Source organism: Sinocyclocheilus grahami, unplaced genomic scaffold (assembly GCF_001515645.1).
Source record: "Sinocyclocheilus grahami isolate Dianchi unplaced genomic scaffold, SAMN03320097.WGS_v1.1 scaffold769.1, whole genome shotgun sequence".
NCBI lineage: Eukaryota > Metazoa > Chordata > Actinopteri > Cypriniformes > Cyprinidae > Sinocyclocheilus > Sinocyclocheilus grahami.
The window spans coordinates 252,504-268,678 of NW_015505948.1; the positions used below are offsets into that span (position 1 = coordinate 252,504).

The following is a 16,175-nucleotide window of genomic DNA, read 5'->3' on the forward strand; positions in this document are numbered from 1 at the left end:
CCCACAGTCCCAGTGAATGTGGCCATCTGCTCGGGATTCCATATGATCCGGGCCCTGTGTGAGAATGCGCCTGGCTTTGTAAAAACTCACTAGGCGATGTGGGAGAATCTTCCCCGCACACAATAGAGAACAGTAAGACAGTTTTAACCCTTTCCCTGGTTCGCCTCTCTCAAAGGACGCCTCCCTGAACCATTGTCCTCCCTGACAAGTGAATAGTGAACAGAATCAGTTTCTTGTTACTGAACTGTCAAAAGCTTTCGTGGGATTCAGTTTCAACTCTACATAACACCAACAGGACCCTCATTTGTAAGTAAATATGTAACTTTAGTGTAGAGACACAGGTCATTCAAAAAAAATAATTTTTTTTAAAAGACAATGCTATAAATAACTCTGTCACCACCAACCTGTTAACACTTTGAGGGATAGGCAAATAGGAGGTTAACCAGATAAAACAAGGGACTTCTCATTTCCATACTAGACGTGATGTGCTCACACCTCCCCCAACCACAAGCCACAATAAATGAAGGACGAAAAAACCCACGGCCCTGATGAGATCCAATAATCAAAGCACAATTTAGCAAATCAAGTCATAATGTATGACTATGGATGAATTACTTAATCGTAACATGCTAAATGCGGTTTAGCTTATTGTGTAACAAAACTACTCCAGTGTCCATAATTATTTCTGGTTTAGGTTTAATAGAACTTTACGTGACTGAACTTGGAGCTTCTTTTTTTCAGTTATCGTCATAGGCATTCAGAGTTTTGGAAATAAGTTCCTTTGGAATATTGGAAGGAATGATTCATGCAAAAATCAGTGAGCAAAGAATTCAAAAATAATTTTTTGTCTGAACGTCAATCACTGAATTCACAAAAACTCAAATACCTTTGCGTTCCACAACCTTACAGGTTTTGAGTGATGTGAAAATTGTCATTGTTTACCATCCCCTAATTTTTTTTTGGTTGAACCATCCATTGAAGAGAACACCAGGAGTCAACGTTAAACAACAGGGTTTATTTTCAGTACAAAATGAGAGGGGCAGCAGGGAGAAGAAATCAATATATTAAACTTAATACAAACGTTATAAAAAAAAAAAAACGCGTTTTCTATAAATACAATAAAATAAATTATTAAAAAAAACTAAAATTAAAGAAAAAGGATATTAAGTTACTTGAAACTCTCCATCATGTAACAAAGCCAACAAGGGCATTTCAGACAATCAGATGCAAAAAAGGGACCGTCTGGGGTCGGGATTGCGCGTGATCGTCTTCGGCGTTGTGCACGAAATGGCAGCGGATGCCGTAGGGGCAGAAGCCAATGGAGTGGAAAGTGCGGCAGGGCTCAGTCTTGTATTTCGGGTGACGGTTGAGGTCTCGCAGCTCTTCGGGGCCGTGCGCGAACTGACACTTGCCACCGTATTTGCACACGCCTCTTTCGGCGAACGTGCGGCACAGCTCGGTCTTGTAGCGTGACGAGGTCACAGAAACCGAAGACGTGGAGCCGGAGAGGGAAACGGCACCTGACGTGACTGAAGATTGCTTTAAATGGCCGGGTTCAGCAGAAGACCAACCCAGACTTCCAGTGTTGCCCTCCACCATGCTAACAGAGCGTTCGGACCAAAAGGACATCTTGGTCCACTTTGACGGAGATGATGCTTTCTGGGGGCCCCAGTAGCTTGAGTTCATGGCCCCGCTCTCAATGCTGTCAATAGAAAGTCCTGAACTGGTGGAGGAAAGCGTGCAGGGACTGTCAGGCTTCCTATATCCAACAGCAGCTGCGTGTGAGGGTTTCATTGGCTCTCGAAGATCAAGATTTAAAAGGTGCTGTAAGGAAAAGAACAAAAGGGTTAGACATCTTGAAGTAGACGACAGTCTGGCAGTTTGCAGTAAAAACATACTTGCTGCTTTAAATCAAAGTCAGCAAACAGAAGCAAAGGAGTCTGACTCCCTTTTGCAAATCTCGTCTTTCAAAAGAACCGGTTCAAAAATGATTCCTAACACTCCAATAAAAACCGATACATACGTACAATGTCTATTAAATTTTAACAAGGTATATTTTACATGCATGCATGCATTTAAATCTTAAATGTGTATGTAAAGTGAACGCAAACTAAAGTTTGATTTTAAATCGCGGTCTCTTTATTGCTGCTTTCAATATTTTTTTTTCCGAATTGGTGTTCGACTCGTTTACGAATCGTTCTAATGAGTCGGCTCACTCGAACCTGTTGAAAACAACTGAATAATGTTTGCAAATACTGAACTGGTGAGCAAGCTGTATGTATTTATGCATGCAGCTTGCTCACCAGTTCAGCATACATACATACAGCTTGCTCACCAGTTCAGTATTTGCAAACATGATTCAGTTGTTTTCAACAGGTTCAGTGAGCCGACTCATTAGAACGATTCGTAAACGAGTCGAACACATCAATTCGCAACAAAAAAAAATTTTGAATGCAGAAATAAAGAGACCGCGATTTCACATCTGAAACTTTAGTTTGCGTTCACTTAACATACACATTTAAGATTTAAATAAACGCCAAGTAAAAGAGAGGGGAAAAACACTTTGCATCGGCAAGTTTTTTTTACAACTCCGGGCAACCAACTTGTTTACGTTTAAAAACCAAACAATGTTAAAATATTTGCGCTCTAAATCTCAACAATGCCACAAGCAATGGTGCTTTCATGCCGTTCGGTTCAAACGCCATACATGCAAAATTAGCACAACATAACGATATTGGCTGATTCCAATAAAAAGGCGCTCACTCGTGGCCCACGTTCCCTCCCTGGCTGGGAAGTTTCTAGCAAGCTGCATTTCACTTAACCGATTAGATCAGTTATCGTCAACCATAAAAGAAAACCTTTGAATTGGGCATTGTACGTTTCCTGCTAAATGCATTCAAATGCACTGCAAAATTCGTACTCAAAACATGTTTCGTGCACATTTCGCTACGTGATCGGTCTCAAAACAATCACACTGTCGTTTTTAATTTATACAACTCTAAATATACCTTGCACAGGACATCCTCCAGATCAATAAACTGATTGAGTGCGTAGGATGGCATAGTCCTGCGTGGCGAAGGCTTTATTAGGCGATTCCTCTGTGATCCCACACAACTCCCTCGTAGTTTTTCCTGAACTCCACGCGTTTCTGCTCAACACGTGTTTTTAAGGCTGCTGCGCGGCGACCACACCTCCGCGTTCTCCTCGCTCCGCCCGCGCCGCCCGCTCCACGCTGAACTGTACAAAGCGCGCAAACGAGTTGTTTGTTCTTGTTTATAGGCTATTCAAATAGAATAGGCCTATATACATTTATCTTGCATCAGAATTGTTTTGGGGATGTATAATAATTATTATAAAACCTAGCCAGGTTAGTACCTAGCCAGGATGGCCATATCACAGTAGGCCTAAATACATGTTTCAAGTCAAAACACCCAAAAAATAAATATAAGTTCATCCAGTTCCAGTGCTATCAAATTCAGTAGCTGATGGTAAACATGCCCCTTGCTTTTGGGTCATGTTATCACAACAACTTGCCTTGTGTAAACTCAGACTATTCAGCAAGGTTATATATTTAAAAAGTGAAGTAGGCTACATCAGAAACAGTAATATTGTGAAATACGGTTACAGTTTAAAATAACTGTTTTCTATTTTATTGCATTTTAAAATGCAATTTATTCAGAGTTTTCAGTCTTGCATGATCCTTCGGAAATCATTTAATATGCTGATTTGCTGCTCATGACACCTTTTCTCTGTTATAAGCAATGTTGAAAACAATTTTAGAGAGAGAAAAAAAGAAATGCATTGTTTTATTCTACAAGGAGCACATTGATCAAAAGTGACAGTAAAGACATGTATAATGTCACAAAAGATTTCCATTTCAAATAAATGCTGTTTTCTTGAACTTTCTATTCATCAAAGAATCTTGATCAAATTATTTCACCAAAACAGCAAAAGCTGATCAGCAATGATAATAACAAGGACCATTGTTACCAATATTATTGAGCATCAGCATATTAGAATGATTTCTGAAGGATCATTTGATACCGAAGACTAGAGTAATGATGCTGAAAAATTTGCTTTGTCATGACAAATTCATTTTAAGTTGTAATAATATTTCACAATATACAGTTTTACTGTATTTCAAATAAATGACTTGGTGAGCATAAGACACTTAAATCGTAATTATTCCAAACTTTTTACCAGTACTATTCACTTTTTCTTTACTATGCATTGAGTCTCACTCAATGACTATTGTATCTTAAACCCAATTAGTTTAAGAAAACATTGTTTGAGGCTATTGTGAATGATGTGACTGTGCTAAAACATCTCAAGGTTTGATCACGCCACCCTGTCAGACCTGGAGACGACGACCCTCTGAGGTGCTTTGATACAACCTAGCGAAGGTGTTAAAAGTGTCACCCGCTGGTGAAGAGGTTGACATTAAAGCAATTTTATATCCCTTTTCCTGGTGGCCACAGACCTACTGATCAGCTGATCCCACTGTGAGAGGAGACAGATATGAAGACCTGCCGGTGCAGACATCAACTAAGGTTCTCTAGTCTTTTGGTTAGCAATTAAACCTTGAGTCCAAACAGTGACTTCATTGGACCTACAGTTTATAGTAGTATTTTTGGGACAATGCATATGGGTCTGTATTCATCAATAGACCTTGAGCCAGGGTAGTGCCATATTGAATTTTTGACAGGAATGAAAATGAGACTGTGAGGGACTGAAGTATGGTTTGTGCTGTTGTTTAACATGCCAATTGTTCAGCTGATGAAAGTCTTTCTAAAAAATGTTCAATAGAAAAAAAACTCCATAACAGATTTAGTGGAAATTACATGATCTAGGACCTTTATACAGTGTATGCCATTGTAAAGACTGTAAGTCTATCCCTCATTGTTTTCATTCATGTAAAATTCAATATGACGGCTAAACTGACTAACATCTGGTTACCACAGCTCATGATGATTATCAGTCCAACACTCTTAAAAATAAAAGTTCCTCAAAGAAACTTTCAGTAAATAGCTCTGCAAAGAGACGTTTTTTCCTACTGTGCAGAATGTTTAAAAAATCTAAAGAACCTTTTTTTTCGCTAAAAAAAAACTTTTGTGGAATGATAAGTTTCCACAGTCTTAAAAATAAACTTTTTTTGCATCAATGATGAAGAACCTTTAACATACATAAAACATTTCCATTGGACAAAAGTGGTCTTTAGTGGAAATAGGTTCTTTAGATTAATACAATGTTCTTCACTCTTAGAAAATAATGGTTCTTTTAAGAACTGATCACTGAAAGGTTCTTTAAGGAACCAAAAAAATGGTTCTTCAATGTGAAACCCCCAGTTTTTGAACATTTATTTCCAAGAGTGCATGGATGTTAAAGTTTCTTCATGGAACCATCTAATGTCAATAACGGTTCCAAAAACGGTTCCATTTTCTACAGCCATGCCAAAGAAGAACCATTTTTTGGTTTGCCAAAAGAACCTTTCAGTGAAAAGAACCACGTTTTTCTGACTGTCAAGAACATTTTAAAATTCTAAAGAATTATGGAACCATCTATATTCCAAAAGAACCTTTATTTTTAAGAGTGATAAAAAGGGCACAGAAAGGCATTAAACCATTTCACTTTAAAAAACGAACTTTAATTTAATAGTCTCCGCTCTCTATATTTTAAGGTGGCTTGTTAGTGACTGTAACTTTACTCTCTCACCATGTTGAGCCGCACTAATAAGATTTCCCCCTTTGTTAATGAAAAGCAGACCAAAATGCGAAGGGAGGAGGTTCCAACAAACCAGTATGTCATCTTATGAAGGACGTGTTGAGACACAAGGGCTCTTGTGAACTAGCTGACTTAAGTCTAATTTCCATCCATACGGCTGTAACTTTACCTCACCACCAAACAAAACGGCTACTCTGTCTAATACCTATTGTTAAAGTTCCTGCAAGACTAGCTTATAATTAGAAACTTACTTATATGAGGAGGTCAAGGAAGCGGAGACTCATTACCGTTCTAATAAGGAAAAACATCAAGTGCTTTAGACAGAGAGTGATGTAATGGTTCAGTAGGAGATATGGAGGAATAAATAGAGAATAGACTTGTAAAGAATGGGAAAAGTCAAACTTCAGAAGTCCTCGCTGCTCATTAGAGGCCCAGATGATTGAAATCTAAATACCTGGCGGACTAGAACACTAAACATGTTGTCTTTGGGTCATTAGTGTGTGATGGACGGACATCTGGTCAGTTTGTTTTGGGTACTTGGAAGAAGCATTAAGGGGCTTCAGTGTTTGCTGCGATGTTGTTGTCAGGCAGGGTGTGTGGTTAGGGAAGAGGGAGCTTTTGGGTGGGTTGGTGGGTTGGTGGGTGGGGGGGTGTTTCCCTCCTGCTCCAATGATTGAGCAAAAGACTTTAGAACATAATGAGTAAAAAGTTCTTGGGCTAAAAAGCCTCCCCCGACCCCCAGGGGAACAGAGGAGTGGTAAAAGAAGGAGGTGGGGGCAGGGAGGGGTGATTGTTTAGGGAAAGGGGAGAAATGGCTGAAGACCCTCTCTGGTTTAATCCTTAATCACAACAGTGTCAGGGGCCAAAAAGGAACATCACCCGAAAAGACACCCCCAGATTTTGCTGCACTCATCCCAGATGACCAGAAAGGAAATTATTCAACAAACCACACAGCCGTGTGCAGCAATGTGTACAATCTACGACATACACAACCGTTCAGTACGATTTTCTTTCTTTTTGAGAGAAATTCATATTTTATTGAGCAAGGATGCATTGAACTGATCAAAAGAGACGTTTGCTATGTTACAAATGAAAGCTGTTCTTTTTGAGCTTTCTATTCATCAAAGAATCCTGAAATAGAAAATGTATCATCATCGCTTCCACAAAAATGTTAAGCACCACAACTGCTTTCAACATTGATAATAATAAGACATGTTTCTTGAGCAGCAAATCAGCATATTAGAATGATTTCTGAAAGATCATGTGACACTGAAGACTGGGGTAATGATGCTGAAAATACAGCTTTGCATCACAATGGTAAAGTACATTTTAAAATATATTAAAATACAAAACTGTTATTTGAAATTGTTATAATATATCAGAGTATAACTGTTTTTACTTGTTTTCTTGAACTCAAACCTAAACTTTTGAATTGCAGTGTATGGACAAATTTGGCACAATTGTTTTGTCCTATAATTCCTGATTGAAAATTATATTTTTGATCATTTTGGGGGGTGGGATTGATATGGGATTGAATTAAGGGGGAAAATAATTAAAAGAATGACTCAATAAGCACTGATTTTTTATAATTGTTCTATACGTTTTTATTTTAGTTATTAAAATGTTGTATATTAATATTTAATTATTTTTAATATTATTCATATTTTAAAAACCTTTTATCCAACAAAACACTCATGTGGTTTGACTGGCACAAAAAAAAAAACGTAAAACTGCCCTGCAAACCCAAAAGACTGTAAAGTTCAGATTGCAAAATGCCATGTGGTGTAACTTATAGGTTAATATTTGTTTAAAAAAAACACTCAAAAATTTATGTACAAGTATTCAATGTGTAATTAAAATATGTTATTGCTTTTTTCTTCATGGTTAAACAAAATCACATTTTTGGAGTCATTCAACTGAAACCTTTCTTAAAAAAGTATTTCAAAACATATGAAACCACAATGAATAAAAAGAACATTTCTAAGGACTTAAAATGTTTGTTTAAAGCAAGATTTTTTTTGTTTATCGTGGAAACTCTTATTTTTCATTGACTCCCTCGCATCGTTATAAACACATAAAAAATCCCCCAAACAAAGTCCAGAAACTCAACAAGTGTGCTCTCATATGACCTTAATCCATTACCGTGCACCACATGCCATTACAAATGACCTGTAAACGTCCCAAGAATGATGTCAATCAACTTGTAATGGGCTCTGCAGCTGCAGAGGACCAACCTTGCAAATGGGAAGCCATTACATGACATAAAACCTCAGCTCATGGATTCCAGCGGTCTCGAAACAAACCAAAGCCACAACAAGATAGCTTTGCCTTGACAGGGATCTCCATCCTTTAGCGGAGCATGAAAAGAATATTTCACACCCGCCTCTCAGGGCTGTTCTCATGCAAATGCAGTAAACGCATGGGAAACGCACACGGGCGTGAGGGACAAAAGAGCGTTCAATGGTCTTATACACTCATGTGTAGCTAAAAATGAAAGGCTGAACATATGATTCATGTCTTTATGACTTCTAATTATTTGTATTATTATATGTTTAATCTCCACTGCAGACATTCAGATGCCCTACAATTGCATTCCCATACGAAATAATTAATTTTAGATAAATTTTAGGGGCCGTGCGTTATAGTAGGAGATTAAAAAATCTGTCATTTCAGTCTAAAATGTCCCATTATCCTCCACACAAGTTGCACATTAGCATGTTGCCTGCAGAGGGCTTGAGTTTGTTTGTCCTGGGCACTATTAATCTGTTTTAATTTCATTTGCAGGTGCTGAAGCACACACCCCTCTGCATCGCCCCTCAGTGTGAGCTCACCGTGGGGGTTTTAGAGTGAAAGCAGACAGACGACCATTTGAGATGTCCCTGTCAGAGGATGAAACTACACACTCCAGTGCACTAAATCAATGCACTCTCAGACAAACATGCGCAAAAAATTACTTTCAGCAGTAACAGTGCAATACCCTTAAAGGCACAACTTTGCACCTTATTTAACCCTAAAATGTATTCATTGCCTTAAGAGTACATATTACTACTCTAAAGTACTAATATGCACCTTTTAGGAGACACAAAGGTACTGCCCCAGTGACAAGCAGTTAAAAGTTAAAAGTTTTTTTTTACCCAGTTTTTTTCCCCCTGTTAATAAATGTAACTTAAGAGTCAAAGTATGGGCTTTCTTGAAAAAGACATTAAACTTTTAGTAATAGTCAAGTTAAAATGAAAATTCTGCCAATAACTAAGGTGGTATTTTATTATCATCATTGCTTAAATTTTGTTGTTGTTTTTCATCATTTTAATTAGATCTTCTTTTTATAAAAATTTTTCTCTTAATTTTAATTTTGGTTAATGTTTTAGTGTTTTTTTTTGTCTGTTTATATATATATATATATAGAGAGAGAGAGAGAGAGAGAGAGAGAGAGAGAGAGATTTCTATATAGCTTTATTTTTTATTTTTTATTTTTTTTTCAGATTTAGTCATTTTAGTACTATCACGGCTTTCTTTCTTTGGAAAAGAGCAACTTGGACATGCTTTAAAATGTCTAATTTTGAGGTCCACAGAAGAAAACAATAATACAGGTTTCTAACAACAAGGGGTGAGTAAATGGCAACATTTATTTATAATTTTTTTTTTTATTAGATTAATGATTCCTATAATTTGCACTGGACAAGATTTTTTCATGTGCTACTTTGTTGGTAAGATCTTAATAAAATAAAAAGTTATATAAGTATGTTGACGTTTTACTGTCACTTCAACGTTGTATGCATGTGCATATTTATGTCATATACATAGTGTTAATCTAGTATTGTCAAGATTTGACATTTTAATGTTTTGAATTACTTTTTACTTTTATATTTTTTAATTGTTTACATTTTAGTAATTTACTTGTGTATTTATTTTACATGTACATAGTTTTTATCCATTTATATTTCAGTTTGAGTTATTTTAGTACATCATTAAAGTAACTGAAAATGAGAAATAAAAAGTAAATAAGTAAAAATTGTTGATGTATTTTATATTATTTAAGTTTTTTATGTTATATTTTAACCCTGCTGTTGATAGCTTTGTTATTTTAGCATTTTATTCTCATAGCATGTTCAGCATTTTATTCATAGTTAGTCAGATCTTTTTTTTTTTCTTATGTTTTTATAGTGTCAACATGCTTTCTTCTATTCCAGCTTAATATGAAAGTCATTTGTACTTTGATTGATCTGAAATGTGTAAATAATGTTGCTTTGTGTTGTTTTCAAAACATCTGTTTGTTTGGGCCAGGTATAGTAACATTGAATCGACCAATGATGTGAGTTTGGGGTGCAGTTAGCTGCTGTTCCAACCAATAGAGGAGAGGGGGAGTGTTTAGGAAACCTGTTTGAAAACCATGATTTCATTTGCATTTCTGTTTGGTGCCACTAGAAGCACAAAAATAGACACACTCTCATTTTAGGGTTCAGTCGTGTTTATCCTTTTAGTGTGGAACCTTTCCATCATCCTGGCACTAAACCAGAAACAGGTGATGCAGACAAACCAAAACAATCTGCACTTAAGGCAATCTACAAGGTAAACTATACACTGCTCTCTGCCCTTGTAATGTGTGTGTGTGTGTGTGTGTGTGTTGGACTCACTTAGTTCAAATTTTGCATTTACTTTAATATCAGAAATCGTATGCATAAGTGTAAGCATAAAATATATCCACACTTTCTATAAGTATTTGTATTGTATTAATTGAATACGTGCATGTTTGTAAAAGAGTGTGTGATCGTCACAGTGAGAGCATTTGTGCAGCAGATAGGGGCTAGTTTACTGAAGAAGAAAAAAACAGTCCTGGAGGGAAAAAGGTGTCCAGTTACGCTACAGAAAACAAGTGAACCTAAGAGAAAGGCAACCCTTTACCAAACATACACATGCAGTGATCGTGGTAGCAGGTATGTTGCTAAATAATAGCAGACACTCTTAACTGTCAGGCCTTTATGGATGAGTTGCAGCAGAGGTGTGTGTGTGTGTGTGTTCTCAGTGGAAATTACAATAGTGGTATATATATATATATATATATATATATATATATATATATATATATATATATATATATATATAAGCATGCTTCTGCGTTTTTGCAAAAAAAACGAAAGCACACTTTTACATACAATTCACTGCAGTTTCCAACTGAAATAAACATTATAAGTACTAAAACACTGTAAAGTTGTATTCCTTTTCCCACAAATTATAATTACGGGGCAGATTATCACATTTTTTTTTTTTGTGCACAATTCCACTTTGAAAGTGTCACAAAACATGCAAGAGTGTGATTGTGCAGAAATGTCACAACAGGAATGATTTTAATTTTCCCATGATATATTTATTTTTTCAAATGATACTTAAATTAAAATTTTATTATATATGATTATTATTATAAAAAAATTACCAATAGTTAATAATAAAATGTAATAAAATAAAATAAATGAATATAATATTTCCTACACTTTGTTCCTAAAATAAAGTAACCGCAGACATGTAGATATGACGCTCAGTATATCTACACATATGGTCACATATCAAAATTTGAGCATATTTACTTATATACAAGGGTGGCTCAACTTACCCCGAACCCCTTCTATAATCAGAATCCTGCAGATAATCTAAATTTGATGTTCAGCTTCATACTCTCAAGCATCTGTGATGTTAATCTATGAGCTTAAAGTCAGCTGCACCAAAGAACCACTTCCCCATTGCCAAGCCAGCTTTTCATCTTTATTTCTCAGGTTAGTTTCTTATTTTTCATCCCTCACCCCACAGGAAGTCTCTTCATGTGTATTGTGCCCTGCGCTGTGGCTCGCTCCCTGCCGAGGGCCCAATCTCGCTACGCAATGAGCAGATTTGTTTTCAAATCCTCCCCCTGCTGGTCGCCTTTATGAGCGCCCCTTTAAAGGTACTCAAAAGCACGGAAAAGTGCACTTATATGCATCTATTTGGAACGGGGAAGAGAAACTAGATTGGCCCCGTGTACAGAATCCCATTCACGCTGCATCGAGTTAATGAAGAGTTACGACATTTAAGACCTGTCTCAGTGGATTTCCCAGAGTTACTTGGCCACAGCAAAACATCTGCTTCCTGTATGGGAATGGGACTAATTCTGTTCCCTCACACACACATACACACACCCTCAGGCTTACCCTGCACTCTTAGGGCCCTTGCTTTCTTTTCACAAGGCCGTCCAATCATAACAAACTTTGGAAAGTCCTCTAATGAGATTCGGGGCAGCCCTGGAAATCTGCCTCCCAGTGCATGCCTAAGCACCTACATTGTGTTTTTCCACACGGGGAACAAAGAGAACATTGCACTCTTCCAGAAGAAATCTCTCTCGCTCAGAAAGGACAGGCTTTAACTACTGAGCACCCTGTGGGTCAAGCCTCAAGAGAGCGAGAGACACTGTTGTGTATGCATTAATCAATACTACTCGCCAAAAAAGAGGTGAACTTGTTCACTGTGTAGTGTGCATTAATAATACTTTTCCTGATAAAGACAATCCAGATTATTTTTTTTTCTTTTAAAGTTGTGTAATGTACATTTATTATCAGATGAAATAACTTGCTATATATAGCATTAATCTAAGAGTTGTGCAAAGTTTTGTTTTTTGTTTTTGCTTCAGAATTTTCATTAATATAGAAGTTTGTATCCACAATGAGATTTGCAAATTGTATTATTATTATTACTATTATTATTATAAAGGTAATTGCAACGTTTACGTCTTTTGTTCTTGAAGTTCTGAGAAGAAAAATCAGAGTTATGAGATAAAAAGTTGCAATTACTTTTTTATTTTAAATAAAAAATATAAATTCAGAATTATGAGATATAAACCCAGAATTGTGAGATATAAACTTAGAATTGCAAGATATAGTCAGAATTATGAGATATAAACCCAGAATTGTGAGATATAAACTTAGAATTGCAAGATATAGTCAGAATTATGAGATATAAACCCAGAATTGTGAGATGTAAACTTAGTATGGCAAGATATAAACCCAGAATTGTGAGATATAAACTTAGAATGGCAAGATATAAACTCAGAATTGTGAGACATAAACTCAAAATTGCAAGATATAGTCAGAATAATGAGATATAAACTTAGAATTGCAAGATATAGTCAGAATTATGAGATATAAACCCAGAATTGTGAGATATAAACTTAGAATGGCAAGAGATAAACTCAGAATTGTGAGATATAAACTCAGAATTGTTGAGTTTATATCTCACAAATCTTTCTTTTTTTAATGATTCTTTTTTTTCTTCTTCAGAACTGCAAGAAACAAAGTCCAAACTGTGTGATTAAAAGTTGCAATTACCTTTTTTTAATCGTTTTTAATTCCATGGTGGTGTCCTTACATTTTATATCAATACAGTGCCAAAGTTGTTTTTCATAAAAATGTCAACCAAAATCAAACACTGATAGGTCTAACAAATGCACAATAGGCTGAATGGGCAAACTAACAATGATGTTGAATGCAATGAAGGCATAAACAACAGCAGAAGTGTAAGTTACAGACTAGTTGTGTTTGGTTACAGTGTTTTCTAAATTTTGATAGTTTCTTGTTCTTGTCCTCACAAACCATGTTTATCTTCGCTGCAAGTGAACCCTCATTTAATATAGTCTGGACTGTATGAAAATAAATAATATTCAAAGCTTTGTCCCATTGTGATCTTTGTCACTGTCCGCTCTGTTTTAGTTGCAATATTAAATTGCTCTTTGCCTTGCCCTGGAACAGCATAAAAAAGACCCGTCCCCACCCCCACCGCTCCTGCCCCCCTCAGCATGACTGCGTTTAAACGACCCCTGAATATAAACCAGGCCTACATTATCCAGGCCTGTCCTCCAGGCCTGTTGTTTATTCCTATTTGAAGGCTCTTGACAAATAATCAAGATATCTGTCTGATTTGCAACTCCTGAGGGGCGACTGGGGGAGCACGTCAACACTCTGGACGAAAGTCTGAAGTTTCTTTGCCCCTCCTATAGACATATGAGCTTCAGGGTTGATACTTGTTGAGATAATAAGGCTCATATCCCACAGGCATATGGTTTTGCTCCCAACATTGAGTTTTCCATTACTTTTCATGAATGGCTTTTGTAAATCAAGCAAATGGTGAAATTTATTTTTGATAAATTCATTTTTATCATGTTAGTAATTTAAACCCCCAGATGTATATTTTGTATACAGTTAATGACGACAAATGACTCTTATAAGTCAGTTCTTTTTAGTGAATCAAAAACACACAGTTCAACCAATGTAGTCAGATTCCCGAATGAATGACTCTTGTGATTCGGTTCTGATTCCTGAACAAATTTATCTTATGAGTTAATTCTTTTTTAGTAAATCGAAAATATGCAGTGTCACCAATGTAGTCTGAATCCCAAACGAATGACTCTTATGAGTTGGTTCTGATTCCCGGACAAATGAATATTGTGAGTTGGTTTTTAGTGATTCAAAAACATAGAGTGCAATGTAGTCCGATTCCCAACCAAATGACTCTTATAAGTCTGTACTCTTTAGTGAATAAAAAACATACTACTAATGTAGTCTGATTCCCGAACGAATGACTCTTATGAGTTGGTTCTGATACGAATGAATATTTTAAGTCGGTTCGTTTTAATGAATCAAAAACATACAGTGCGACCAATGTAGTCTAATTCCCGAACAAATAACTCTTATAAGTCAGTTATATTTAGTGAATAAAAAAACATACAGCATTAATGCAGTCTGATTCACTAACAAGTTACTCTTATGAGTTGGTTATGATTCCCAGACGAATTAATATTATGAGTCGGTTCTTTTTAGTGAATCAAACACATACAGCACTACTAATGTAGTCTGAATTGCGAACAAATGACTCTTTTGAGTTGGTTATGATTCTCAGACTAATTCATATTATGAGTCGGTTCTTTTTAGTGATTCAAAAACATACAGTTTGATTCGCGAACAAATGACTCATAGGAGTTGGTTATGGTTATGAGCACTACCAAATTAGTCTTGTTTCATAACGAATGACTCTTATGAGATGGTACTGATTCCTGGGCGGATGAATATTATAAGTCGGTTCTTTTTAGTGAATCAAAAACATAACAGATTACCAGTGTAGTCTGATTTCTCGAACAAATGACTCTTATGAGTAGCCTAAGTTATTTTTAGTGAATCAAGCTCAGCTATATAAACACACCTTTTCTGTTTTAAATGTATATGACTGCCCATTTATTGGCAACAGTGCATAAAGTTCAGTCCACTCTTGGAGGATCAACACATTGGCATGTGGTTGTCACAAATTACATGCACTTTCTTTTCCACGTGAAGTCAAGAACGCTCTCTTATCATCTGTCATGCGTGAGCGTACAGCTTGTAGGAAGAGTTTCCTATAACAGATGAAATAAGTAGTCTCCTTTACAATGTTCCAGCTCTGAGCTCCAGCTGGGACTCATTACAAACACAGTGCTAATTCATCCCAGTGCCCAAAGTTTGACACTAGTTGGCCATGCCCAGCAGGTACTGTGCTGGGATCAGAGGTCCTAACCCGTCCTTTGCCCTCTGAGAGACCCCCTTGCCTCAATGCTCTTCGTAACAGCAATCCTGTTGATTCAATTAGAACCAGAGGAACGTAGCGAGACCTTGGACAAAAGGTTCAGCGCAATGCAGACCGTTCATGGAAGAGCCAGTGAGGCAAAAGGACGTCTATCAGACCGTCCATCACTGCACAAATGTACAAATGTCCCATCACCATGGAGAAGCCAAATGGGATGACGGGGCAGAAGAAGTGGGGGGCATAAGGGGTGGAAATGGACAAAGGGGACATTCTTTTATTTTTTTTATTTTTTATTTTTCTTAAGAAGGGATCCTATTGGACCCAGTAGTGTGACATAGAGTGAATCAGCTGAGAAGGTTGAGTGACTGTCAATGAACGGATTACCGCTGACACAGCATTTCATTAGGTAAACAGTGAAGGATAAGCAAGAGTAACTAGCTTTCCTTTAATATGAGGGTCATGCACTTCTATTGAACATTGCGCACCACTGAAAATACTTGACTTTTTGTAGTTAGCAGGAAACATGATGACAGTATGTAGACTGAGCAAAGTTAATTTTATTCAAATAATTTTCTCATTTCGCATATGCAATAAAATGTAAGTAGTCTATAGTAAACACTTCAAAGTAAAGAATGAGGCCTTGGGCTGATGGGACTGTCTTATACAAAAAAATACTATTTTATACTAATTTGTACAGTGTCCCAACTTTTTTGGAATCGGGTTTGTATATAAACTTGCAAAGGTAAATGGGCAAAATTCTAGCTAATTTGACTTATTACTAATGTACTGTATTGCAAATTGATAGTTCGCCCAAAAATGAGAATTCTGTCATCATTTTCAATGTCAATCCAAATCTGTATGACTTGAAGTTTTCCACCGAA

The 16,175-nt window shown here is 36.6% G+C and overlaps 1 protein-coding gene across 1 annotated transcript; it reads right to left on the minus strand.

Annotated features, from left to right (window-relative positions):
• Positions 1 to 1,212: 1,212 nt before the first annotated feature.
• On the minus strand, positions 1,213 to 3,166 carry LOC107561367 (tristetraprolin-like). The gene is made up of 2 exons (XM_016245802.1): positions 3,009 to 3,166; positions 1,213 to 1,824 (listed from the first exon to the last, which is right to left on the minus strand). The coding sequence occupies exons 1-2, from the start codon at positions 3,060 to 3,062 to the stop codon at positions 1,213 to 1,215; spliced, it is 666 nt and encodes a 221-aa protein (XP_016101288.1). The 5' UTR covers positions 3,063 to 3,166.
• Between the last annotated feature and the right edge of the window lie 13,009 nt (positions 3,167 to 16,175).